Source organism: Elephantulus edwardii, unplaced genomic scaffold (genome assembly GCF_000299155.1).
Source record: "Elephantulus edwardii isolate Elephantulus edwardi_28Jun2011 unplaced genomic scaffold, EleEdw1.0 scaffold00048, whole genome shotgun sequence".
NCBI lineage: Eukaryota > Metazoa > Chordata > Mammalia > Macroscelidea > Macroscelididae > Elephantulus > Elephantulus edwardii.
The window spans coordinates 1,900,198-1,927,174 of record NW_006399798.1 but is presented as its reverse complement, the minus strand read 5'-3'; the positions used below and the strand labels follow the sequence as shown (position 1 = coordinate 1,927,174).

Below are 26,977 nucleotides of genomic sequence, written 5' to 3'. Positions count from 1 at the left end.
GGCAGCCTTTATGGCTCTGGTGGCGTGTGAGCAGCAGAGGCCGGCTCTTGATGGAACACGTGATGGGCTGGCCGGGCCAGGCGCTCTGGGGAGAGAGTGGAGCTGTGCCTGAAGGGAATGTGAAGTTTCGGTTCCTGGGGCAGGTCAGGGGTGTCTGGACATGGCAGGCAGGCCCACGCGGCGTCTCACAGGCATCATCGAAGAGCATGGTGGAAGCCGGCCTGGGAGCGGGAGTGGGTCCCGTCCTCCAGTCCCTGTAGAGAGTGCAGGGACCTTCCTCCAGTGCTGGCGTTGGCTGCCCAGCCTTCCTCCTGTCCCATCAGCACCCTCCATGTGTCACGGCAATGGGGACAGTACTTACAGCTTCCAGAACAATTGTGCTAAGAGCTTGCAGGTGCAGTGCCCTGGCCCAGTGACTCAGTTCCGGTCTGATGTTTCCAAGAACTGACTCCTGCTCCAGTGAGCTGGGCAAGAGTCAGACTACATCGTTTGGCTCCTGAGTGCTGCTCTGGGGCACCCCCAGAGGCCTGGCCATCACAGGCCACCCCCAGAGGCGTGGGCGTCTCAGGCCACCCCCAGAGGTGTGGGCATTGCAGGCCATCCCCAGAGGCCTGGCCATCACAGGCCGCCCCCAGAGGCGTGGGCGTCTCAGGCCGCCCCCAGAGGTGTGGGCGTCTCAGGCCATCTCCAGAGGTGTGGGCGTCTCAGGCCATCCCCAGAGGTGTGGGCATCGCAGGCCGCCCACCTCCAGCCTTTCCCGACACCACTGTCACTCCCCTGGGCTCTTTCAGTTGCCTGCTCTCAGACACAGCCTCGCCGGCTCACCTCTGGAGCCATTGCCCTGACCTCCGCCGGCTCTGTCCCTCTCCATCGGTGCTGGCGCTTTACCGGATGCACGAGGGCCATTGGCTGCACGTCAGTCTTGCAGGTAGGCCACACCTTGTCACCTCCTGCTCTTTGTATCTCTGCAGCATCGGTGTGGGCCTAGCTATGTGTGAGGTTGGGTCCTGTCCGTCCATCGTGACGTTGGTGACTGGCCATGGGCCCTAGGCTTGTGGTCACTATGTGTGTCTGTTGCTGCACAGGTAGGGGGGCCTGAGCAGCGGCTCTTGACTGAGGATGGTGGGAGATGGCTTGGTTGGGTTTTCTCCAATTACGTTTCCCTTTACAATCGTGTTAGTCTCGGGGAGCTACGTGCCTGCTCCCGAGATCCTGTACATGCCGCTGCCTATTTCCCAGTGTGCGCCTCACTCAGGTGCATTTGCCGGTTCACTGCCGTCCAATAAGAGCAGACGCACAGCTCGCCTCCCGCAGGTTTTGGAGGCTGTAAATCACATGTGAAGAGATTATCTGTCTTTCCCTGTGGAGCAGCTGGTGGATTTGAACCGCCAGGCGGGCACCACCTTTGTGTTAGTAAGGCATCTCCCTACAAACTCCACCTCCAGGGGCTCCGGGCTGAGTGGGAGAAGCTGCAACCCTACAGCCACATGATTGAGTCCCCAAGCTGCAGTCCGAGCAGAGGATGGGCACTTCTCCCGTGGGATTTACTGCCTCTGAAAGCCCACCACAGGGTGATCTGTGGGCTGCTTCCAACTCGACAGCGCACAACAACGACGACCACTGCTCACTGAAGTCCACGCTTCATCCTGATTGCCTTTGCTTTTACCTGATGCCTGGATCCCTTCTGGGACACCAGACATTAGTCTCCTCTGGTTCCTGTTGCCGTGACCTTTGCTCTTCATGCTGCTGAGAATTCTGAAGACGGCGGGTCAGATAGGGAGCTCGCAAGGTGTGGGCCGGTGGGGGTTGTTCTGCTGAGCTCTCTGGTGCTTCGAAACGCCGGTGGCTCCTGTCCCCTCCTGCACAGCTCGCAGCCTCGGCCCCTCAGCAGTGACTGGAGTCGAGTTGCTGGCTGGTCCCGGGTTTCGCAGAATGCCCGAGGTGGGGGTACTGGGTGGGGTTTTGTGGAATGCCTGAGGTGAAGAGGTATCAGGAGTTTGCTCGTGGGTAGACTGGGTCGGTGCTTTCTGAGGAGGTCATAGGGGGAGGGCCTCTCTCCTGACGTCATGTCACATCGGCATGACCTCTCGCTGTGCACTGGCCGCACCTTGAGGTGGGGACCTGGGCTTCACCTGGAGGGCCGAGCGTCTATGTTAATTCCTAGTGATGTGGAATCCTTCCAGATGGATTTCTCAGCCTCACGCATGACTCATCACACAGCCTTTGCTTTGTGTCATTGTGGACACTTGGATTTCTATGTGCACTTGGGTTGTAATTCGACCTGAGTTCTTTCTTGTGTAGGCTGTGCTGGTTCTGGTCATTGGGAGCCCCCTCAGCTGCTGCCTCTTGTGTCCCTGTCACCTGTCCTGGTGGCCGGGTTTGCATTCGGGGCTCTGATTACTTTCTAACACCACAAGACAGCAGATGGAGCTTTTACTATTCCTCCTTGGATGTCTGTCCTGTAGCCGTGTGAAAGATGCACACATGCTTTCAGAGTGCGTGATTTGAGATAGCGTGTGCAGTCCGTGGTGGATCGTCTGAACGGTCTGCATGCGGATGTTGGGAGGTGCCGTTGGTCGGCACTGCCTCACTGTACAGGACCGACGAGGTGTGCTCCCAGGCCGGCCTCGCAGTCTCACGCAGGACCGTGTGAGGCTGGCACACAGCCAGTTGTTTGTCTCTCTGAAGGCCCACCTGGGGGCTGTTTGTCTCAGCTCTCGAGGCTGCCACGTGACAGAGCAGAGCGGCTCACACCTTGGCGGGCGCAGACTGCTGCTGGGGGATTTTAAACTGTTAGTGTTCCTGCCTGCAGCCGAAGGCTTGGCCATCACAGTGCCTGGGGTTCTCGAGTGGACCCTGTCCATTCCTTCTTGCCAGCCCTGAATAGAGCCAGCAGCCATGTGGAGTCACATCTGGGCTCCGAGGGGCAGTCGGTGGCACCCAAGATGAGGACGAAGAGGAAGCAGACAAAATATCTAGCTTAGGACGACGGAGGTGGAGTTGAAGTAGCCGCTGGCCCTGGCCCCGACCGCAGCTTGTGGGGAGTGGGTCTTGGGGGTGCTGCTTTTGTTGTAACTGTTGGGCCTCAGAGAGGCTGATGTGTTTACAAGATGCAGAGGAGAGGCACCAATTGGGAGGGAGGGGCCGGGGCCACTAGAGACGAAGGGATGTTGTCAAAGACTGAGGGTTCCGAGGAAGCCCGATCTGGGGCCCAGCACTGGGAGGGGCTAGGGTTAGCTAAAGTTAGGAGGTTCACATCAGAGCCCACAGGCCTTCCCTAACCCTAAACCCCCTCCCTCCCAATAGCTGCTTTCAGGATGCCTGGGGGGGGTCTTCAGGGTCCTTTCAGAAGCCTGTGTGGCTGGAACAATCTGTGAGAATCCAACGATGCTTGTGGGGTGGCAGTGCCCACAGTGACGCTGCAAAGTTCCGGGTGTGTGTGAATTGAGGCCGCTGGTGGCTGCAAGAAATGGCACGTGAGCCCCCTAACCCCAGCTGGCCCAGCTCTAGTTCCCTGCACTCTGGTGTGCAGTGAAGCTTGCCACCCTTGTTAACCTTGGCTGCCACCTGCCCACCTTCCATGGTGAAACCGGGGTCTGCACACACCCGGGATGCTGAGCTGTGCTCTGTCACAGAAGGTACTGGAACGGACCACAGCTGGCCAGTATATACTGCCTCTGCCACCTGAAGCCAGACACCAGTGATAAAAATGGAGATGAAAAAGGAAAAAAAAAAGATTAGCTTGAAATCTCATGTCCGTCACATCCCACCACCTCACTGTTCCAGAGCGTGTGGTGAGGCCGTGGCAACAGTACCGCCCGTGCTGGGGTGGGGCTGGGGTCTGTCTCATCAGTGAGGCGGGGGGGGAAGGGGTCTGTCTCTGGCTGCGGGTGTAGGACGGGGTCGGGGGGTGTGGATTGGGTTCTGTCTCTGGCTGCGGGTGTAGGACGGGCTGTGGAAAGTGCATGCCCCGCAGTGGTTTTCCAGGTGAGTGATTCCCATGGTCCAGGTGCAGGTGGGCCTAGCGGGCTTTAACGTCAGAGCAGCACAAGGCTGCACATCGGGTCAGGTGCTCAGTGCAAGTGACCCCTGACTTAGAGAAACTGCCCTGTGGCGGTTTCGGGTTTTATTAAAGATAAAGATCTGTTGCTATGCAGTGGGTCTGCCCTGGTGCCCCGTGTGTGCCAGCACTGAGCCCCGTTCCCTTGCCCCGCTGGGGAAGCAGGTCACCAGGCCTTTCTTCTGTGACGCTGGTGGCCTCCTGCTGCCGACCTTCACTGCAGGTTATAAAACCCTCAACAACCAGACCCCTGTTGTCGAGTCGATCCCTTGCACCCCTCCGTCAGGCGTCTGAGGCTGCGAATCTTTACAGGATGAGGATTTCTTTCTTTCTTTTTCAGTTGGAGTAATTGATGCATTTGAACTGCTGACCTTTGATTAATAGTGCAACACATAAATCCAGGCCACCAGAGTTCACTTGGCAGTTCTAATAGCCATGGTTATGTGAGAAAGCTATTCAAATTCCTGGGTTTTTCTTTTTCCCCCATTGATTTTCATTATGTGTCTTGGTGAGGCCCCTCAGCCACTGCAGCATGTCATGAGGTCTGAGAGTCAGACCATCTTCCGTTCAGCAAGACGGAAACGGGTTTTAAAAATACTAAAAGAACTGCGGTGGGGGGAGAGGGCTGGGCAGGTAGAGAAGTGCAGCAGTGAATGAATGGAAATCCAAATTCTCTGTAAACGTTCATTAAAATTATTAAAAATACTAAAAGAGACAACAACAATAAACATTTGAAATTAATATGTCAGGGAAAAATAATAAAAAAGAACTATTTTCATCACTAAGGAAAAGCTGATTTTGTTGTTAAATTTATGTTAACATATTTTGAGATTTTAAAGAACTGAATAAAAAAATATTTTAAAAATGGTCTCAGTTTAATGTCTAGTTTGATGGAAACAATCGCAGAACAGAAGCTGTGTGTGGACCACAGTTATGAGGGGCGCGCCATGCTGAGACCAGGCCATTGTGGGACCCGCTGGTCCAAGCAGTGCTCCGGAAGTAACGGGTGATCTGTGGACGTGTGTATGTTGATAAGGTGGAGGTTTTTGTGGAGAAGATGACGTGACCTGGGCCGCCTCATTGTCTCTACCTCGTTGGCATGTACCTCCCCTGCTCCTCCGCCTGGGAGCTGCGGTTGGAACCCGAGGAGGGAGCTCTTGCTCTGACGTGGGCCTCAGCACACACTGTCTCTGATGGAGACGCAGCTCCCTGCCTTTTCCTCGGAAGAGAGAGTAAGACAGTAGGATGTGGGCCAAGACGTGCACGGTGGGATTGTAGTCAGTGGCACGGAAGAAAACGTGGACAGTCTGCCGAACCTAAAACACATTTGCTCAGTAAACCTTCCCCAAATCACAGTGACTATAAGTGAGAATGGAGCTGAGCTGCAGCTACTGACACACAAGCCAGCACGGGCAGAAGGGCGACATTACTGTCTCAGTGGTTTTAATAAAGCCTGTCCTCCCAGGCAGGACGGCCATTGGGTGTTTAACAGCATTGGGATGTATTAGCAGCCTGTGAATCCAGTTACACAGATCAGCCTCCGGCCATGCTGTGAGGCCTTCGGTCAGCGGTGCTCGAGTGAATTATGTGAGGGGAGTACTGAGATCGGGTCAGCGGCGAGGAAGTGTGTAGTAAAATCTTTCTCTTCTTCCTTGCTTCCTCAGATCCTCTGTCAATGGGTCCTCAGAAAGCTCTGGAAACCATTGGTGCGAACTTACAGAAGCAGTATGAAAACTGGCAGCCCCGGGTAAGCGCTACCGGCCACCCCCTTTCCTTCTCCAGGGACACAGGACGCTTGCACAGGCCCTCACCTCCTGTCACCGAGGGTCGGAGTCCCCCTACTCTGAGGCCCTTTACTCTCTGCTGACTTCCCCCCAGCCAATAGGGACTGGGGAGCCTGTAAGTTGTTTTACTCTCTGCAAAATCAACAGAAAAGAGAAGGACCCCCACATCGCTCCAAAATCTTGGTCTTGGTTTTGCACAAGACATGAGTTTTCTTTTGCGACTTTTTTGTCTCCCGTGGATGGAGCCGCCCCTTCCATCTCTTCTGTTTTTAGAGTCAAGGCAAAGGGAGTGCCCGCTTCGAAAGGAGGCACCTGTTATGTGCTTCCTCTCTGATTCAAAGATAGGCATTTTACTAATTAATGTGCTCATGTATTTTCTGTTTTTATCAAGAAAAGTGGCGTGGATTGTAACGGTGTCAGGTTGCCTTTAAAATCTTAAATTATCTGTAAGCTGCCTAAGGGTGTGGCCTTGCTCATTAACTTTGGGGGTTTAACAGAAAACAGAACTTGAGGTGTTCATGGAGGCCTCCTGTCACCCACCCTAGGGGGCACTCTGTGCACCTGGCTGCAATGTGACACCAGGGCAGGCTGGACGGTGGCCTTGCTGGGTGACTCTGATGAGGTTCATGCCTCCGTCCTGGAATCCAGGTCTGATGGGAGCAAATGGTGCATGGAACCTGGTGGTCCTGCTTGAGCCTCAGTGTGGATGAGGGACTTGAGCAGAGCCAGGAAGGAAGATTCACCTTTGCCCCGTGTTCCAGCTGGGCTGGTGTGAAACATCCATGTCTTGTCTCCCGATGTAGCTCTGTGCCTGCTGCCTGCCTGTCAAGTCGGGGCGTGCTTGTACTCTTTCCAAGGTGCGTTCTGAGTGGTTGCTTTGATATGCACCTTTAGGCTCCGCCTTTGCCTCCCTCACATCTGGTAATCTCTAGGTGGTTTTCTTGAGAGTACAGTGTGCCTGTTTGGGTGCTGGATAAGGACTGGAGAGATCTTTTGATGGTGTGTGTTCTTGTTCCGTCCCTTAGCGTTGACCGGGACCCCACATACAAAACATTGTTGCAGCCACAGTGTCAGTCCATGTCCATCGCGGGTGATCGGCTGGCACTGGACAGGGCAGGTGGAGATCTGCTGTTCCCAGGATCGCACGAGTCGTTTGACGGCACCTGTAACAGCGACAGCCAGCACTTTACCGAGTACAGGGTCTTTCTCCAGGGACCGTCCACTTCTGATGAAACACTCAGTGTCCTTGCTTCCAAAGAGCATTCTGACATTGTTCTTCCTGGGACTGACCAGTTACTCTTCGGGCCCTTTGCCAGCATCACAACTCACTGGTGTTAATTCTTCTTTGGTCTTCCTTCCACATAGGTGTGAGGCAACTGAAAATACACGGCTTGGGCCAAGTGCACCTTGCTCCTCAAAGTGCTCTCCTTGTTCTTTTGCATTTTAAAGAGCATCCCCGTGTCAGGTTTACCTAATGCAGGGTGACTTCCGGGCTGCTCCTTCCAGCGGTGCTGATCCTGAACCAGATGTCATGACATCCTGATGCCTTTACTCTCCTCTCTTTGTCATGACGAGCTTTGATCCAGTTGAGAGGATTTTGTTTGCTTTCAGTTAAAGTCTCATATTTGTCATCAGGTGCCACTGAGTCTGTGGTGGCTCCTAACAAGCCTGTGAGCAGCACATGTGAGCCTCGCTCCTTCCTGTCCCACCTTCACGCTGTCAGCCATGCTTGAGCCCATGCTGACAGACCCTGTGCCAGAGCATCTTGTTGAGGGTAGTTTGATCTTTATTTGACACCACCCCCCCACCCCGTTTTCCCAGATTGGTGTCCTTTTCAGAGGACTGGCCTCTCTTGACAGCACGGCCAACGTCTGTGAGGTTACGTTTTCTCATCCTTCTGTCTGAGGAACATTCTGGCTGCACTTTGTTCAGGACAGATTTACTTTGTTGTTCTGGCAGTTCAGGGGATGTTCCATAGTCCTCGCCAGCACTGCAGTTCGAAAGCATTGGTGGTCCTGTGTCGTCATTATTCATTGCCCTATTTCAGATGCACAGGCAATTGAAAACATCATGGCTTAGGTCAGGCGTGCCTTGAACTTTAAACTGACATCTTCACTCTTTAGCACTTTAGGAAGGTCCTTGACAGCCTCACGTTCCCCAGAGTCGCACATCTTTTGATTTCTTGGGGACTGATTGAGAATCCGAGTAAGATGAAATTGTTGATAACTTCAGTCTTTTCTCTATTGGTCCCTTGATGAGGATTTATTTTATTGTTACTGTTTCTCTGGCTACATGTTTATTCAACACAGAACAGGTTTCCTCCAAGTTTACCGAGGTGGCTGACCACGTCCACCACCAAATCTACCTCTAAACGGAATTCACTTACCAAGCCTCAGCTTCCGCTTTCTTGTTGGCACGAGGAGGCCCTGTGCTTTGTGTGTATGTGTCTCTGTTAGCCTCCCCTCAGGTCAGTCTTGTAGGTGTTCACCTTCCAGACGTTGAGATCGTGGCCTGCTGGTCTCAGGACAGCCGCAGTGTGCGGTGACAGGCATTATCGTGGGAGGCAGGTGGTCTCAGGAGAGCCACAGTGCCTAGTGACGGGCGCTATTGTGGGAGGCAGGTGGGGGCCTGGATATCCTCATTGGAAGGAGCCTGTAGAAGTGACTCCGGACAAACTGTTCCTTCACGTGGCTTCATGACTGAGACTCTGCATGGCCTTCATGACATCAAGGTCCGCATGTTCTTGTCTGCCCACTCAGTGTGCTTTGCAAGTGGACATCCTTCATGACCACCATCACCCCCTCCTTAAAAAGGAGTCCGTCTATGGTAATCCCGTTCTTTTTGGACATCAACCCTGTGATTGTGGCTGCCTTTGAAGCGGGAACTGGAAAGTTTGGTGAGGAATTTTGTTTCCTCGGTGTTAAGATGTTACATGTTGAAGGCTGTAGTCTTTGATCTTCAGTATGTTCTTCAAGTCTCCTTCACTTACAAGCAAGGTTGTCTGTCCTGATGCCACATTCCTCTTCATATAGTCTAGTGTCTTGAATTACTTTTTACCACACAGATTGAATAGGTCTAGGAAAGGATACAGCCCTGATACATACCTCTCTTCATTTTAAACCATGCTGTGTTCTCTTGTTCTGTTCAGACAACTGCTTCTTGATCTGTTTTGCATGAGCACAATCAAGTGTCCTGGGATTTCTGGTTTTCCGAATGTTATTCATAACTTGTCATACTGGCTGGCAGTCCACGGACACTTCTGAATTAGCATCCAGACTTTTGCTTAAGAGGAAGGAAGTCCCTGTGGCAGCTGGATGAGGCACCAGGATGTCAGTGACGTTGACTTTCAGGCATTGACGATGGAGGCAAAGATGGGAGTAAAGAGATGCTCATGGGATGACGTAGTTCTCCTCCCAGGGTCCCAGGAGAGCTGTCCTGTGGCGGCGAGCACAGTGTGACTAGGTGCCACCAGGGAGAGACACCGTGTAGCCTGCAATTACTTGTTCAAGTCATAGGACTTTAAGAATGGATTTCCCAGACAGTTTTCTGGATGAGAAGAGGTTCAGAGGACCGAGAGGTGGGCCATGCCCTGCCTCTAGGCACTTAGAAAAGACATTAATGGGCCTGGTGGGGCTCCAGCTGGGTCTGCCGGAAGTGGAATGTTGGGGGAGTCAGCTGCAGCCGCTGCAGACAGACAGATCTTTGCACTCGGAGGCAGAACCACAGCAATGAATGCTTAATGCTGCTTCCTGAGTGCCAAGACTATTGCATTCATTTTTGAGTGCGGCAAAAGTATTTCCACGTTTCCTGCTCCAGACCATTAGTGAGCCTTGCTGCTTCCAGAAAAGAGCCCAAGGAGCCACAGTTGAGGGAGACCTCTGAGCACTGGAGCCCACAGAACACTCTAGGCCCCATCACCTAACAGAGGCCGGGGGGCCAGAGTGACCAGGGAGGCCCGGTGTCCAGCACAGCGGTTCTCTGAGCGACCAGGCTTCCCGCTACCTTCTAGGGTTTGCACAGAGCTTGAGGCAGTTCCCAGGCTCAGATGTTTGTGTGCTGGGTGTCGGCTTCTCAGCAGTAAATCAGGGTCCTTTGAAACATTGCAGAGCTCAACGCGTCCCACTTTATTGCTCTCTCCAGGGCTCTTGAGCTTCCTGCAGTAATAAAGAGTGGTTGGTGTGCCATCTGCCATAAAGCAATGGGAGCATTATTGCATTTCCCAGACCTTTGAGTAAATAAGGAGCCTGGTGCTCGGTTAAGCGCTAGCCTCTAACTGAAAGGTCAGCAGTTCAAACCCAACCACTGTCCTCCCCAGGAGGATGAGGCAGTCTGATGGGGGGCTTACCACCTGAGACCTAGGGCAGCTCCGCTCGGTCCTGCAGGGCCGCTGCGGCTTGGAACTGACTGCCAGTGTTCACTGGGTCTCTGTGTCGGTCCCCTGCACCTGGTTTTCCATTTCTCGTGTCTTTCATTGCAAGATCCACAAGGTTGGGCAATTTGAAATCGAGGTATCCTCAGGAGCGTGTGCTGGACGTGTCGCATGAAGCCCTGCTGGTGTGGATGAGCATGGGGGAGGGTCTGTTGTCTCGCCGGCTGCTCTCCACCCTGCTGTGTGGACCGCTGACCGCGAGGCCCTGCCCACCTGAACACTGGGAGATTCGGTGCCCTCCTCGCGGGGCTGTCCGATCCTGCTCATGCCCCTGCCTTTCTCACTTCCAGCCAACACAGGTAGATCTTTGGGAAAGGTGGATATAATGAAAGAAGTGGAAAGCAGCCCTAACCGGTGGCTTTTTCCTGGTGGCTAGCTGACTGTGTGGCCCATATTTCCTTGTCAGACTGACTGAGCCCTTTCCGAAATAACTGATCAATCTGCCACTGGTGAGGTATTTCTTCTGATTGAATTTATGACTTTATCTTATTGCCTGTAGGTACATAAATTTGCATTCTGCAGGATATTGAAGGGGGGGAAAGCCAAATGTTTCCACTGGAAATACTGCAGTTAAATAAACCTCTGTCATTTCATCATAAGTCTAAAATGAAAGTTTTATTGGGAGGGGTTAGTAGATTGCAAGGCTGGGGATGCTGGGTGCGGAAATCATCTTTTCAGGAATTTTCTCGCAAACGCCAGCCTCCGGTAATTGGGCACAGATAGGATGGTGACATCTGAACCAGTAGAAAAGCAAATGGGAGGAGCGTCAGTTGGCTGTGCTTTGTCCACGACTCCTGCAGCAGCAGTCGAGTTCCCTGTCTCCGTTCCCGCATCTAGCTTTCACCCTCCTTCCTGGCTTGCAAAGACATTCCACTGGGGATAATTGTAATTTATCCAAGTAGATGAAGACACCTGGGGAAAGATTAATAATTATTAGCAGGTTCTGAAGTGACCCACTGACTATCCATTTTGATCCTGTGAGTGTCCGGAAGGGGACAGAAACTGCCCCTTGATGGTAATGCTGTGAAAGCTCCGGCCCGTCACCTCCCGATGTCTGAGTTAAGAGGGGCCCGTTCTCTCTCACACTCTCACAGTGGAAGCTGAATTGTAAGCAGGAGTCAGAAAATGATGGACAATTCTGAGTTAATCTGTACGTGCCAGTCCTGAGTTACCCAAACACAACTGTGCTTTGTGGATCAGCTTTTGCAAACGTTAAATTTTAGTCTGCCCTTCACTTCATGCCTCTCAGAGTCGTCACAATTGGCATGTGGTCATGTAATGAAAATTGGTTTTCATATCAGAAAGGTTTGATTTGCGTCATACTAGGCAGAGGATGCGTGGGGAGCAAAGTGCCCACGCCTGGTCCACCTGCCACGTGGACGTGGCGGACCCGCGCTGTCCTAAGTCATGGTTGTCCGTCCTTTGCTGTCTGGAATACACTGGATTACACTCTGTGTGGTCACACTTTGCATGACCTCGAGCTGATGGTTTCCCCTCGTGGTGGGAGGAGACAGTTTGGGGGGTGGGAAGGAAATGGGTGATTCCTTCTGCGTGGACAGTTGCAGGTCCATCCTTCAGTTTGCGGACGCAGGTGTTTGTGGAGCGCAGGGTCACCTGGACTGGGGTGGTCTCCGGTGGCCTATAGCTGTGCAGTTTGGGGTTTCAGTTCCTCCTTGTCTTCCTGTGAGATGCAGATGTAGAGCTGATCACTCCTTACCCAGCTCTAGTGAGACTCTGGTGGACGTGCTGGCAGCGGTGCCATGATTGTTTCTTGGTGCTGCCGTTCCTGTTCAGACTGTGATGCTCTCAGGCTGTTGGCTTCGGGGGAGGGGCCCCCTCAGTCCCGGCGTGAGGTCGGAGGTGGGGTGCGCTGTAGGTCCAGCCTGTGCTTTAGGCGGGATTAGGGGTATAACAGTCAGTACAGATGGTGTGTCTTACCTGCTCCCCAGGCCCCCCCAAACCCAGTCTATGAGTGTACTTCATAATGACCGGTAAGAACATGGCCTCTGCCTCTTCTTAAGGGTTTCAGAATTACAGTGTCTAATTCGGGGTGGAGCCGGGCTCAGCGCATGCTCAGGGCTGTGTCTGTGCTGTGGGCTCAGTACGTGCTTTGGTCTTGGCCTGTGCTTTGACTCCCTCGCTGTTGGACTCCGTCAGTGCCTATGTAGATGTTTTAATTACTTTGCACTTTGGCTCAGTGCTTCCATATCTCATGCCCCTCGTTGTTGTGTGCTGTAAAATTGACTCCAACTCATGGCGACCTTATGCCCAGTACCTCTGAAATCTGCTGTATCCAGAGCCAATCTCACTGTCTCTGACACAACTATTCTCATTTCCCCAGTCACTGAGTCAGTCCATCTCATCCAGGGTCTTCCTCTCCTAAGCTGTCCCTCCACCCTCCCAAGCCTGATGTCTCTCTCCAAGGACTGGTCCCTCCTTGCAAAATGCCCAAAATATGTCAGATGAAGCCTCAGAATCCTTGCCTCCAAGGCAAGAGCCACGTGTATGACAGTTCCTTGAAGGTCATATTCGTGTTCAGTGATGCTGGCCAGTCATCTGTCCTAAAGCACATGCACCATATATTGGATTTTCAGTTAGAAATTTTTATATGATGAAAACTCTTAGCTGAATAGAAATAAAACCCAAGGAAGCAGCACAGATACACAAAATTAGAACTTCTCAAGAGAGAATAACCCAAGATGCAGGAAATAAGTCATTGAAGAATGCCTTGTGGTTCTTGGCACAAAAACTGGAAAACCTGTGGGAGCCAGATAATTTTCTAGGAAACTACGAATGACCTCAGCTTCAGAAATGAGAGAAAATAAAGTATCAAACACAGAAGACGTTGAGAATGTTATCAAAACGATTTCTCATTCCTTGATTTAAAACATTGAGGAGCATAGCTATTGAACTGCTACTTGTGGAAAGATATCCTGTGTTGTTTAAAAATCAAGTTTTAGGACAATTTCTGTTTGTATACAGGCATATTCTGGAAACCCAGCTGTTGCTGCAGGTCATGTGACTGCGGGGTTACGCAGCCTCCGTGCCTCTGTGTGTGTGTGTACGGTAGGTGATGTGTCCATCGGCTTGCATACCACCCTGCTCCTGTGCTCACAGATGCCCTGGAGAGTGTCCAGTGGAGTGCAGGCCCATGCCGCCCTCGTGTCTCCCAGTGTCCGCCTGCGAGTGCCCCGTGCTGTCCAGCCTCGCTCCGGAAGGCATCACATTTGTATCTTCTGTACTGACTTGGGGTCACACTGCCTTTAAAGTAAAATGTGTTTTTCCCATTGAGAGAAGCCAGAGCCCCAAGTGTACCCCATACTCACACACAGTGGGGACACGTGCAGGAGCAGGCTGCTACCTCCATGCTTGGTCCTCTGTGCCTCCCGTTTGGGGTTCATCACTCTTTATCTCCTTCCTTACATACAGTGGGTTAGAGGCCTGTGCTTTGTGTGAGCATGAATTAGGAGGGGGTGTGGGAGGAGGACCACTGGAGTTAGGAGGGGGTGTAGGAGGACCACTGGGGTTAGGAGAGGGTGTAGGAGGACCACTGGGGTTAGGAGGAGGTGTAGCGGAGGACCACTGGAGTTAGGACGGGGTGTGGGAGGAGGACCACTGGAGTTAGGAGGAGGTGTAGGAGGAGGACCACTGGGTTAGGAGGGGGTGTAGCAGAGGACCACTGGGTTAGGAGGGGGTGTGGGAGGACCACTGGAGTTAGGAGGAAGACCACTGGGGTTAGGAGGTGGGTGTAGGAAGAGGACCACTGGGTTAGGAGGGGGTGTAGCAGAGGACCACTGGGTTAGGAGGGGGTGTAAGAGGAGGACCACTGGAGTTAGGAGGAGGTGTGGAAGGAGGACCACTGGGTTAGGAGGGGGTGTGGAAGGAGGAGGAAGCACCATGCATTTGGGCAGCAATGTGGAAGGAGGGGACCATGGGGATGTTAGATACAGTTTTCCGCTTTTCCCCATGCCCCTCTGGACCTGTACTGTGAGTGACATGAGGAGCTAGAAAGGATGTCAGGCGGGCCCTCCCACTGCCCACAGGGCTGGGAGCTGTGGCTGGACGTGCGCTGTGGAAGCATCTCAGGGATGCCAGTTCTGCCTCGGGAAGTCCAGTGTTACATCAGCGGAGCAGCGCGGACATGCCGGGTGGCAGCTGGGACTGAGCAGGGTCTCTGTTCACACTGCCCTTTGATTTGATAGCCTTTATCAGCATAAAGCTTGGAAGCAGCTGTGCTTTTAGCGTATCAGTCTAGAGAAGAACAGATGGTAAGGAATGCCTGCCTGGGCTCACTGTTACACTGTCTTAGTAGAAAAAAGTTCTCTGTGAATTTTGGTTCAATTGATGGTCTTATAGAAGGAAGCGAATTGTCTGAACTTTGAATCAAACAGCATTTAAACCCTGCAGTTCTAGAAGTCTTTGGGGTGGGGTGTAGGGGTGAAAGAGAAATGTCTTAAAAAAATTAACATTGATCATGATTGTACCCCACGAGTTTAATGTGAGGAACTGTAGTAAGCTGGAGACCCTATCTGACAGGGGTTTACAACCCGAAGAGTGGAAATGACTAATTGTTTTAAAATAAGCTGTAATCCATCATTGTCTAAGAAATGACTATTTTAAAATTACGCTGTGTCTGGACTTGCCAAGTGGTATAAAGGTGCTTAGGTGGCAGGTGACCAGGGTTCATTTCGTTAGTCACGCCGCTGAAATCAGAAGCCTTCTCCCTTTGACACTCAGAGATGGCTTCGTGTTAATGTCACGTTGCTGCTTCACACGTGTGCACCTGGTGAAATGACCACACAGGCCTTCTGTGTTTCAGCCAAGTCACCAGTAGGGCAGCTGGGGGAAGAATGCTCAGATCCTGCAATGGGCCTAGCGGGAAGCCCCTCTGCCAGGGCCCACTGCTGAGAGCCTATAGGCGACACCAGGTCCCCTTGTAGTCCTTGGTGGCTCCGAGAGGGAGACTGGTTCAGAAGAGGAATGCTGGGAATACCTTAACCCAGTCGTGTGGTTTTCCTTCCTCTGTTCCCGCACAAGTGCTCACTGATAGGCAGGCCCGGTAAGTGGAGAGCAGCTGCGTTGTGTACGTGAACCTGTACTTGATGAGAAGCAGCGTTTCCCCCTAAGTGACACATAAAATAAGGGTGCATCTCACAGTCCGTGGCATCAGAGTCCATGCAGAAGTAGCTCACGCTCGTTACGGAACGAGGGGACGTTGCAGCCTCACTTGCAGTGGTTCAGAGCTGGAGCAGAGCAGAGACCCCGAGGGGCTTACCGGCTCCTTGTCCTTGAAGGCTCTGCGGCCTGGCCGGCCGTCTCCACCCGAGCCGTGTGCCCCCCCACGCACTCAGGCCAGGAGCTTTACCTACAGTCAGATGTACTCACTTGGAGTAGTTGTTTGATGAGTTTTGACAACTGTTCCAATCACAAGATTAGAAACTCTCACCGCTGGAACGTCTACTCGTGTTCCTTCTGGCCTTCTGTCTTCTGTCACCATGGGCTTGGCTTTGGCAGAACTCCTGGTGGGGCCACCGTTAAGGCATGCAGCTACTAACCAGAGGGTCATGGATTCAGGTCTGTCAGCTGCTCTGGGGAGAAGGACTGGACAGTGTGTTTCCCTAAAGGCTGGCCGTGGAGGACCTGTGGGCACTTCTTCTCTCTGCAGAGTCACTAGTCAGATCAACTCGACCGCCATCCTGCTTGTGGGCTGCCCGCAGCGTGCCTTCCCGTGCGGGCACTTGCCGTCAACCTGCATGTGTGCCTTCTCGTGTGGGCACCCGCGGCCAGCCTGCGTGTGTGTGCCTTCCCGTGCGGGCACCCGCGGCCAGCCTGCGTGTGTGTGCCTTCCCGTGCGGGCACACATTGCCAACCTGTGTATATGCCTTCCTGTGTGGCACATATCTCCAGCCTGCATGGGTGCTGTTCTGTGTGGACACATGTCTCCAAGCACATGTGTCCCATCCTCTGTGTGTGCTGCTCTGCATGTATGGAGTCTCACACGTTGCCAGCCGTGTAGACATACTTGAGCAGCCTGCGTGGGTGCCATCCCATGTGGACATACTTCAGCAGCCTGCACGTGGGCTCCTGTGAGGACACACGTCTCCATTTCTCTAGCAGCACTGAGGAGTGTGACAGCGGCCACGAGATGTTGTACCTTTTCATTCATCCTTTGTGAGCAGCTCTGACTTAACAAGTTGACTGTGTCACCAGCTTCCACTTGGGATGTCAGGATGCCCATTGAGAGATCCATCGTACAGCGTCTCTGTGCGCCCTGAGGCACATGTCGTGAGCAGAAAGAAGCTAGGACAGTGTGAGTTGCCTCGGAGCACGTTCTCCGTGAGACACGGGGCATTATTTTCCTGTCAGGTGCTGTGCCTCTAGCACTGTGGGGTCTTGTGGGCATGTTTGCTTTTGAGACTTTTAGAGGAGACAGCGTATAAAAATGCACGCACCGTGTGGAGAATGAGAAACCCGTTCTTAGGCTTTTCATTCAGCTTGAGAAAGAGATGAGATGGCTGTGTGAGCTCAGCTCCCCGGGGCTCCGTGACCCCCAGCCTCTGCGTCTCCTTGGTGACGGGTGCCCTTTGCTGCCCCTTGCTTTCCTTGAGGGGCATGTGTGGATCTGTGTCTTTGTCTCTCTGTCTGTGTGTGCCTCAGTTTCCATAAACACATCACTTGGTTTGACCTTTGTGTTCATAAAGAGGCCGGCCAGTGTTCACTAAGCCCCTCAATGATGGGGCCCCAGGCTGTGGCTAGATAGGAGTGCCTGTGCACAGCAGCTGATCACAAGACAGACCGTTTCCAGTAATCTGGGCTGTGAACGGTGAAATGCCAGGTGTAAATTTATTTAGTTCATTTGTTTGAAAAGAGCCTGGATTTTCTCATACAAGGTGAAATAATGCTTTTATAAGTTTTATGTCCATAATATCGATGTAATTTTAATCTGTATTTCTCCTGCAAAGGAATAAAAATTTCTGAGTTTAGAGACCCAAACTTCCCCCTCTCATCTGTTCTTCTGAAGGGTACCCTGGTGACAATGCACTGCTGATTTCATCAGTGGATGGAATTGTCAGCATTGACTGGGAGGCAATGGACTTGGTTTCCATCCTTGTGTGTGTGTGTGTGTGTGTGTGTGTCCTCTCTCTCTTTCCCTCCCCCCCTTCCCTCCCTTCCTCTCTCTCTTTCGCTCTTTTTAATGGAAACACTTGGAAGGAGATCCCTGACACGCTCAAGACACAATCATTGCCCCTTTGCCGGTGTGGACGGTGGCCAGGTAGTTCTTTGCACTCCGCTCTGGAGTGCATCCTGAGGCTTTACTGCACTTCCTCCTCGGACGTCTGAGAGAAACCCCCTAGGTGATGTGGGGAAGGCCCAGAGCTAACGGACACACAGTTCAGTTTCTGGGCTGCATCCCTCTTCCTGTTGAGAAAGTTCCCTTTCGGAATCCTTCCTGATCCTCAGAACCTTGGGGACACGGGCTTCCCTTCCTGACTGCTGCTCCCAGGGCCGTCGGTGGCTCTTCCACGTGAGAGCGAGTCTGAAAGCGAGTTCTCGACAGCTCCGGTGCCTCCCTGCTTGTCATGGCGCTGCTGAAGGATCCAGTTGTGAGGACGTTGCTTGGCTTCCTGCCGCGGTGTGATCCATACTTGAAAGCTGTGCTCCGTTGGAGAAGGACACATGGACAGGTCACGCAACCCTCCTGCTGACCCTCCTGTGTCCCCTCACTCCAGGGAAGGGAAGATATGGCCGTGTTTCCAGATGCCACGGCAGCGGGTCTTCGTTGCTGGTGACTGTTACATCAGCTCCAACTTGTGCAGAGGGAAGGGGGATGCATGGCCATTACTTTGTCCGTCACTGGGACCTTTGAGTCCCTCGCCACAGTCCCTGTGCCACTCCATCAGAGGGGGCTTCTTCCTCAGTCCCACCGCCCCTCCACTCTGCCACCAGGGGTGTCTTGATGAACTGTCCAAGTGAGCAGGCTGTCGCTCTCTGTGACCAGATGTGTACAAGGCGAGTACATGCTGGACAAGGTGGGCATGTGGCCAGGCTGCCCATTCTGCTCAGGTGGACAGCCAAGCAGTGCTTCTGCAAGGCCACGAGTACTGGAGGTTCTGGGGGGCCAGTCTGGAGCTGACCCCTTCTAATGTCCTCTCCAAGAATCCTGTGCTCATTCAGTCCTCGAAGCAACCAGCTCCAGTGGTCTCGACCAACTGCTGCTGGTCCCCAGCCCCTCCAGCATGGTGCTTCCTAAAACGCCCTCTGCTCTGGCCTGCCCCATGGCCCTGCCCCCTCCAGAGAGGCCTCAGGACCCTACCTGCAGGTCCTCTGTTGTGCCCCCTCACCGCGGCCTCGCCCTCGGCTGGCCGCATTCTCTGCTCTTGGGCCTGCCTTGGCCAGAGCTTCGCATTTCCCAGCTGCAGCATCTCAGTTCTGCTGTGATAAGTTCATTGCCACTGCCAGCTGTTAAGGCTCCCGCAGCAGCACTTCAGATGTCTGCAGGTTCTTCGTGGCTAATGACACCCCCTGATGCTAGAACGCTTTACATCTAGAAGGGACCCAAATTGTGATCTAAAGCACATGCAGACTGGTGGCTAAGCCCTCCACTGCAGAGCACCCTGCAGCTCGGGGAGGAGCTCCGCGGAGGGGCTCGATGGAGGGGTTCGATGGAGGGGTTCAGTGGAGGAGCTCCGTGGAGGGGCTCAATGGAGGGGTTCAGTGGGGGAGCTCAATGGAGGAGATTGATGGAGGAAGGGTGTGGCTGTGCTCTGTCATACACGCTCCCTGTAGGGACACCCATCCTCACCCCTACCCAGCTAGACCGGGAAGGAAAACATATGTGAGGGGGGCTCCCCAAGAGGGGAGCTCTGGTTCCCTGAGGGCCGTTCTACCCCAGGTCTTTGTACTCAAGACCCAGTTTCTCCTGTTTTTGTCCACTTGATTTTTCTGCTCCTGACACTCTGTCCTCTCAAGAGGCCCTGAACTCTAATGCCAGCACCCAGCTGGTGACAATGAGCCTTCTGTGTGCACTTCCCTTGGCCTCTGCCTGCGGCTCCAGCACTGGACCCCGGTCATTTACCATGTTTAGTGTCCCTTTCTCCGCACTGGTGACTGTGAGTGCCACAGGACAAGAGGGACTGTCCATCCGGAGGCCCAGCCCTCGATGGGTGTTTGTGCTCTGGCTGGAAGTCTGTGGGGAGAGTCTCCTGTGGGATCCCAAGCACATCCCCCACAAACATCCCCGACTCCCCTACTTGGAAAGGCGGAGGGTCAGTCAAAGAGAGGAAAACCTCCAAAGTGGGTTGACATGGTCACTGCTGTAACGGGCTCTAGTGCAGCAGAGCTGTGAGGATGGCACAGGATCTCTTATTTAACGGGCCCTTGTGAGTCGTGCTTAACAACAGCAGCAGAGTGGGTGCGGCTGGGGTGTGGGTATTTGCGTTTTATACAGTCACTGAGCACAGAAGTCCACATTAAGGTTTGTGACTTGTCACATGCATTCTGTCCTAATTACTTCCATCTGAAGTACATTCTTTAGGGTTTTAGTTTGTGTGTATGTGTGTATATGAATTATATGCCTCTGTGTGTGTATTTTTGTTGAACTTTCTCAGTTTCTATCAGTTAAATATATTTTCATCTCACTCTTGCTGTAGAAAGTTGTTTTTACGGAGTAGCTTGACATTTTCTCTCAGTACATTGAAAAGATATTTCATATTTTTTGGTTTCTAGTATTATTTTAAAGAAGTCGGCTGTCAATCTAACTGGTCCTCCTTTGAAAGTAATTAATTTTTTCTACCTGTTTCTTGTGGAGACTTTATTGCCTGTTGTTGTTGATAGAGGCTGTTGTGTCAATCCCAACTCATGTTCACCTCCCCATCTCCACAGTGCACCTCACTGTCCTCTGTTGTCAGGTTACAGCCATTGTACCCTTGTCAGTCCACCGAAGGCTGCCTTCTCTCTCATTGACCCTCGACCAGGCGAGTGTCCTTTAAGGTCCCTCCTGATCACGTGTGCAGAGCAGATGAGAGGGAGCCTCTTGTCCTGCTCCTAAGAAACCGTCTGCTTGTACTTCCTCCAAGATAGAGTTGTTCCTCTCTCTGCCTAGTTGTGGTATTTTCTGTATTCTTTCTTCTCCAGCCCCGGATTCAAAGGCATCATTTCTCTGGTCTTCCTTATGCATTGTCCAGTTTTCACAGGCATATGAAGCAATTGAAAATACCGTGGTTTGTGCTACACACACTTTGTTCTCAAAAATGACATTTTTACTTTTTAGCACTTTAAAGAGATCTTTTGCAGCAGATCTGCCCGATGTTGATTTGTTGCTGCTCCTTCTGTGGCCTTGATTGATCCAAGTAAAATGAAATTATCAACAGCGTGAATCTTCTCTGTTCCATGATGCTGCGCCCTGGTCCAGTTGTGAGGAATTTCGCCGGTTTATATGGAAGCATAAGTGTAACCCATCCTAAAGATTAGCCCTTCATGTTATCAGAGAGGCTTCAAATACTCTTCACCTGTTCAAACAAGCCTTGAACGTCCGTCCCTCCTCTTAATCTGCTGAGATTCCGTCATTTTCTGCAGGCGACTTGAGCCTTTCCTCAGTTCTGTGACTTCAGTCATCAGATGACTTTGATATGTGTTTATTGTCACCTCCTATCTCCGGGAACTGGCCGCTTGCATTCCTGCGTCAAGGGCTTGCCGCCTCTTCAGATGACACCTGGCACCTTTGCTTACATGTCTGGGTTCCCAGCTTGATTTGTAGCCTGTGGTTCTTCACTCTTATCCCAGCATATCTGGGTGTCTTGGAGGGGGGCACCCTGCCTGCTCACGGTGTGGCCAGCCTCCCACCCGGTGCAGCGTTGGGGGCTGTTCTCGCCCGAGTCCCCCACACTGCTGGCTGCTTCTGATCTATGGTCTTTTTGCCTGCAGGTGTGGTTTCTGTACTTGCTTCTTCAAGGAACCTGATGATTCCAGGCTACTGATCTTAACAGCGAGAGGGAGGGGGAAATATTTTTGAGACTCTGAATTGCACTAAATCACAGAATCTGAATGGCACAGCTTGACAGTTCTGAAAGAAATAGGAAATGTAGCTGAGCACCTAATATCAAGCACAGTCATTTTCCATGACAAATGGTCACACGTGGCGGGTGGATAGTATTAAGTTCACCTAAGAATTGAAGGTAATTCAGTAAATTTATAGGCCTTTGAGCCATACTTTAGTGTAAGGCAGAGAAGTTTGTCTTGTTTATACAAACTTGTAATGTCTTTGTGGATATGGAAAGTTCCAGTAGACAGGAAGTGGTGGGCAAAGGCAGAATGGTGAGTAGAATTTTATTAAATTTTACTTAAAGGTTTCTTGGGCAAAGAAATCATTGTGGAGATGGGGCACCGCCAGCTGTTAATTTTAATGATAGTTGGGGAAAGTGTCAAAAGAAAGACCTTCACCAAGATGGGTTGTCACGTGCCTACAGCAGTGGGCTTGAGCGCGCACAGGTGTGGGGGGCGGTGCAGGAGGCGCATGACTGCTGTGGTGGGCACGGCCCTGGGGGTCGGAACCAGCTGAAAGACGAGAGCAACGGCCACCGAGCGGGCAGGCAGCCAACTCGAAGGCCAGGCGGTCCTCCAGCGGGGTCCCCCATACCATCCGTGTCCCTCAGACCGCCCAAGTCCTCCAGTGGGGTCCCCCATACTGTCCGTGTCCCTCAGACCGCCCAGGTCCTCCAGCGGGGTCCCCCACACCGTTCACCCCATCTGTGTCCCTCAGACCAACGAGGTCCTCCAGAGGGGTTTCCCACACTGTCCTCCGTCTGGGACCTCAAAGGCTGGCTGAAACCTGACAAGATGCAGAAATCAGTTTTTGAAGGTCTGGTGAAAAACAGGATAGTTGAGTAGACCCAAAAACCTATGCTCAAAAAAATTCTTGATAATTAAAGAGAAAATAGTAATCCCACCATAGTCAGGCGATCACTCACCACTTCCAATCATAAGATTTTCAGGTCCACCTGCTGTTCCCTGAAGCACACTAACCTTACCCCTCCCACTTGGTGTGGTCAGGTGTCCTCAAGTCTGACCCGTGTAGTACAGAACTGGCACTGCCCGGCCGGCCCCAGCCTCCCCATCCTTGCTGTGTTGCAGTCACTGTATCCATCCATTTTACTGGGGACTAAACCTTTTACCAAGCAGGATGTCCTTTTCCAGGACTGGTCCCTCCCGGTGCCATGCCCAGAGCATTGACGGTGAAGGCTTGCTGCCTCTCCTCCAAGGAGCATGCTGGCTGCGCTCCCAGGACGGGCTCGGTTCTCCTCTCTCTCATCCACGGTGTATTCCGTACTCTAATGCCATGGGACAAGGGCTTCGTTCTTTGGTCTTATCTGTTGTCCAGCATTTATGTATCTGAGATGATTAAAATATTATGGCTTGGGTGGGGACATCTCAGTCCTCCAAGTGGCCTCTTTCTTTTTATTGCTTTATTTGCACGGTCAGGGCGTTTATTAGGAAAGTGATCACGCCTGAGTGCACAGCAGCTCCCCACACATCCACGCCACCTTGGGACGGTCCTCTCTGCCCCATCACAACAGCCTCCTTTCAGTCCAAGAGCGGCTTAAATGCCCGCCAGATAGTTATGACACATTTTGACCACAAGGTTCACAGACTCACGTGACAGTGCCAATACAGCAAACTTAATTGTGGGTAAATCATGTGGCCCCTCAAGTGACTGTGCAGTAACTTACTGCCTCAGCGAATGTGGTGGATCTGTGCTTGATGCTGCATCTGAGGGCAGTTCATTATCCACACAGCGGAGGTGCCATCCACGGATCTGGGCTGCCACGCGTGAAGTTCCGTCCACATGCACATGGCAGACAGCTCCGCCATGCAGCTTCCATAGACCCGGTCTGAGCATAGCCTGTGGGCTGAGAGCTGTGGTTTCCTCCTGAAGAGGAAATGGGCACTGGGTCTTCACCATGGTTACCCTTCAGTCCAGCACAGCAGAGGCCCAGGAGAAGGTGAAGCTCTGGCCCAGGGAATGCTGATGTCCACCAGGCCTGTGGCTTGTGTGGCCAAGAGACTGACCCTGGACTTGAAGCTTTAGAGGGGGCCAGACAGACACAAGGCTGGTGTATCTTCTTTATGATGCCTGTTACGTGCTTCGTGGAGCTGATAGTAGTGCCCTGGTGAGAAGCGGATGAATACTTGGCTGCTGACCACCCCGGGGAGGACAGAGGGCTGAGGGAGGAGGGCCATGGGAAATCAAGCCTGCAGCTGGGAATCCCTCCGGGTGTCAGGACGGTTGACACGGGGGCTTGGCGGTCTTTTTATGTAGTTTCTGGCTGCTAGCAGTTGTTACTATGTGCTGGCAGTACAGAACTAATTTCCTTTTTTATTCCGTTTGATAATGTTTTAGGAAAAGAACGTCTTTAAGAGTTGTATTAAACGGCATGAAAACCCAAAGCCTGCTTGTGGAAATGCAGTCCACCCCCGGGCCTGCGGCAGGAGGGTCAGCCGAGCTTCCTCTCTGTTTCTGACACTTAGCCAGTGTGGTGGTCCAACTTCTATGACTGCTCTACACTAGTGACGTCCCAAAAGCGCGACAAGGCTCTTAACAGCCTGTTAACAGGTCCTGCTTAGACTACGTCCACGTGAGAAACACCAAAGCAGAGGTGAAGAAGAATGGATGCCTTGGCGCTGTGGTGTTGGAGGAGAGGATACAGCCCATGGACTGCCAAAAGGACAAACAACCATGCCTTGGAGGAAGTGCAGCCAGAGTGCTCCTTGGAGGCAGATGACCAAGCTTTGTCTCACATGCTTTGGGCCCGTCGCTAGGAGAGGTTCCTCCTTGGAGAGGGCCACGAAGCTTGCAGAGGCTGAGGGTCTCGGAGAGGAAGACCTTCAACCAGGTGAATTGCCACCGTGTGTCAGCACGTGTGAGGACGGCACCGGCCAGGCCAGGGTGTTCCGATCTGTTGTCCACAGCGTCGCTGTGAGCTGTCCTCAACAGGACCTAACAACAGCAGCATGTGAGAAGCAGGTTGTCAGGGCGGCTGCCAGCCAAAGCCAGTCAGAAACACTGGTATATGTGTGTGTTAACATTTCCGGTAAAGAGATTGTAGTGGTTGGTTGCCCTCGAGCCCAGCACGACTCACAGCGGCCCTGTGAACAAAAGGCCTCAAGCCCCTCTACAACTGTCAACATTTCTCAGAATTCATAGAGTTTCCAGAGGCAAGTTGTTTAGGATGTGGATGCCACTCCTGCTTCCAAACCTGTCATAGTAAGACTCGGGAAATTCATTGATGTCTTGGTGGGGTTAAATATGGTTTTATTCACTTGAATAGTTGGTCACATGGACAGAAAAAAAATCTGCCATAATTGTGATCTTCCTTGTGTTATATGCAAGGCAGAGTGTCATGGATCCAGCTGCAGACTGAAAGGCCAATGATCAGAGCTCCGCAGGAAGACAGGGCAGTTTGCTTCTGGAGAGAGTCACAGCAGTGGAACTGTGGGGCTGCTTTCTGTCCTGGGGGTCTCTCTGTGTGGGGATCCACAGAGTTCTGCTCTGTACTGGGCGGGAGGGAGGAATCCCTCTGGATGGGGAGCCACTTGGCATTTCCACTCCATCCTGGGCGGGGTGTCCCTCTGGGTGGGGAGCCACTTGGTAGCAGTGTGTTGGCTTTTAGTTTTGGTTTCTTGTTAGGAATATGAGCCAAAAGGAATAAATTTGTCTGAATGTGTCACTGTATTAAAACCCTGATGAGTGATGTAAGTGTTTCTATATGTGATATGACACAGTTGATCAGTCATTTACTATGGTGTTGTGGGATAATTGGGAACCCCCCACTCCCACCCCAAGAGATTTGTCGGTGTCCCAACCACTAGAACTTGTGGATATTACCTTATGGGGGGGGGGGGGAATAATCATTATTGTGCTGTGTGTCAAAATGTGTGATCAGGTAAAAAACCGTGTGAGGAGGGGTTTGTCCCCCATAGTCTGTACCATCCTCAAATACTGTCCTGGTGTGACAGGGACACACAAGGTGTTTAGAGACGGCGGAGCCTCCTGAAGATGAGGTGTGTGTGTGTGTGTGTGTGTGTGTGTGTTGCAGATGTTGTGTTGTGGAGGGGACATCTTGAATTCCGTGGTGGTGGTTCTGCCTGTGGGGATGAGGAGTAGGCTGTGACAGGTGGGACTGGGGCTCTCTGCGCACACCTGGTGGATACTCTGCACAGACCTGGGTCTGCTTAAGGAACAGGGACCCCTGTGGGTGTCCAGGGCTTGAGGGATGGGTGCTCTGCCTGTAGGAGGATGGTGAGGGGGACGTAGGGACACGGAGCACAGCTGGGGCTGCCAGGTGTCGTGATGTCTGACGCACAGGGCACTGAGGCTCGTGTCTGAGTCACGGCAAACGACAGCCCCCTAAGCAGCCGCAGCTTTGCTCTGGGAAGTGATGAGGCCCCACCATGACTCATGTGATACCAGGAAGCATTGTATTTGGAGGTGAGGGGACCCTGGTGGGCGAGGGCTGCTTTCTGAGAAGCCTTTCACTCCATGTTCTGCGTCACATCCTTCACGGAGGATCGTGAGGTCTTTGCATGGATAGCATCGGCCCTGGCGGGTAGCAGCCCTGCGTGTGAACGGTGTTGTGTCGGGGACACCTTACTGTCTCCTGTCTCTCACCCGCTGTCACTGTCGCTGTGGCAGTGGTCTGGTCCAGCTCCTCCCCTCATGCTCTGGAGGGGCTCTCCTTCCCCCACCCCCTTCTCCATCCCCTGGCTGGCTGCTTCTCCCTGCTTCTTCCTCCCTCCCTCCCTCTGCGCCTTCTCTCTGCTCCTCTGTCCCCTCCCGCCCTCCGTTTCTGGCTTGGTGGAGTAGATGACTTATTGTTGCCGGAGCACTGACTTTCACAATTAGCTGTTACATGTTTCACAAGAAAATTTCATTTCCAAAGAACAGACCGCAGAGAGCTCTTTCTGTAGGGAAAAGGGAAGAGGCAGGGAGCTTCCGGAAAGTGCTTCCTGGAAGTGTGTGAGCGTGAGCTAAGGGTCTGTTCTCTTGTCTAAGACCGGGTCCTGCTTTTCCTGTTTCTCCACCCTCCCCTCACCCCATATCACCGGCTGTCTCAGGGTCTCACGTGCTCACTGGCCATGCCGGCTCTCTGGTTTTTGCCTCCCCTTTGCTGCCTCTTTGAGGACCTGTACCCCTGCCATCTTCATTCTGTGTGGGCAGGTCCTTGGGTCCGCTGCCCTGGGCTGTGGTCCCTCCTCCTGTTCACAGTGCTTGTGGTTGCTGTCCAGGAGTCCTGGTGACACAGTGCATGACGGATCGGGCTGAAAGTTTGGTAGTTCGAATCCTCCAGTTGCCCAAGGAATAAAGATGGGCAGTCTCCTGTGAGATGTACAGCCTCGGACCCTCAGTGGTGTCAGCCTGTGTCGGCCGATGGGTGGACTTGGAGATGAGTCCTGTTAATGAGCTCAGCTGCTGCCTAGCCCACCCCAGAGGCACCTCAGAAGAGAGGCCTGGTGGTCAGCTGCTGAAAAGTCAGCCCGTGGAGCCCCCAGAGCACAGTCTCCGCAGCCCACGTCCACTCGAGGACAGCTGCCTGGCCGCACAGCCTTCCTGCCATCCGTGGAGTAAGTTCACGGCCTCCCGTGCTGTCTGGCCTCGGCTGCACAGACCCTTCTCACTCAGGTCAACTGGCAACTGGAACCCTGCCCAGC

General features: G+C 52.8%; 1 protein-coding gene across 2 annotated transcripts in view; it reads left to right on the top strand.

The window, feature by feature from the left end:
* The window catches only part of RPTOR (regulatory associated protein of MTOR, complex 1), a 285,559-nt gene that overhangs the window by 91,045 nt on the left and 167,537 nt on the right, over positions 1 to 26,977 (top strand). For both annotated transcript variants that reach the window (XM_006886162.1, XM_006886161.1), the window contains exon 3: positions 5,725 to 5,807. In XM_006886162.1, the coding sequence (XP_006886224.1) occupies positions 5,725 to 5,807 (83 nt within the window). The remainder of the gene's footprint in view (positions 1 to 5,724; positions 5,808 to 26,977) is intronic.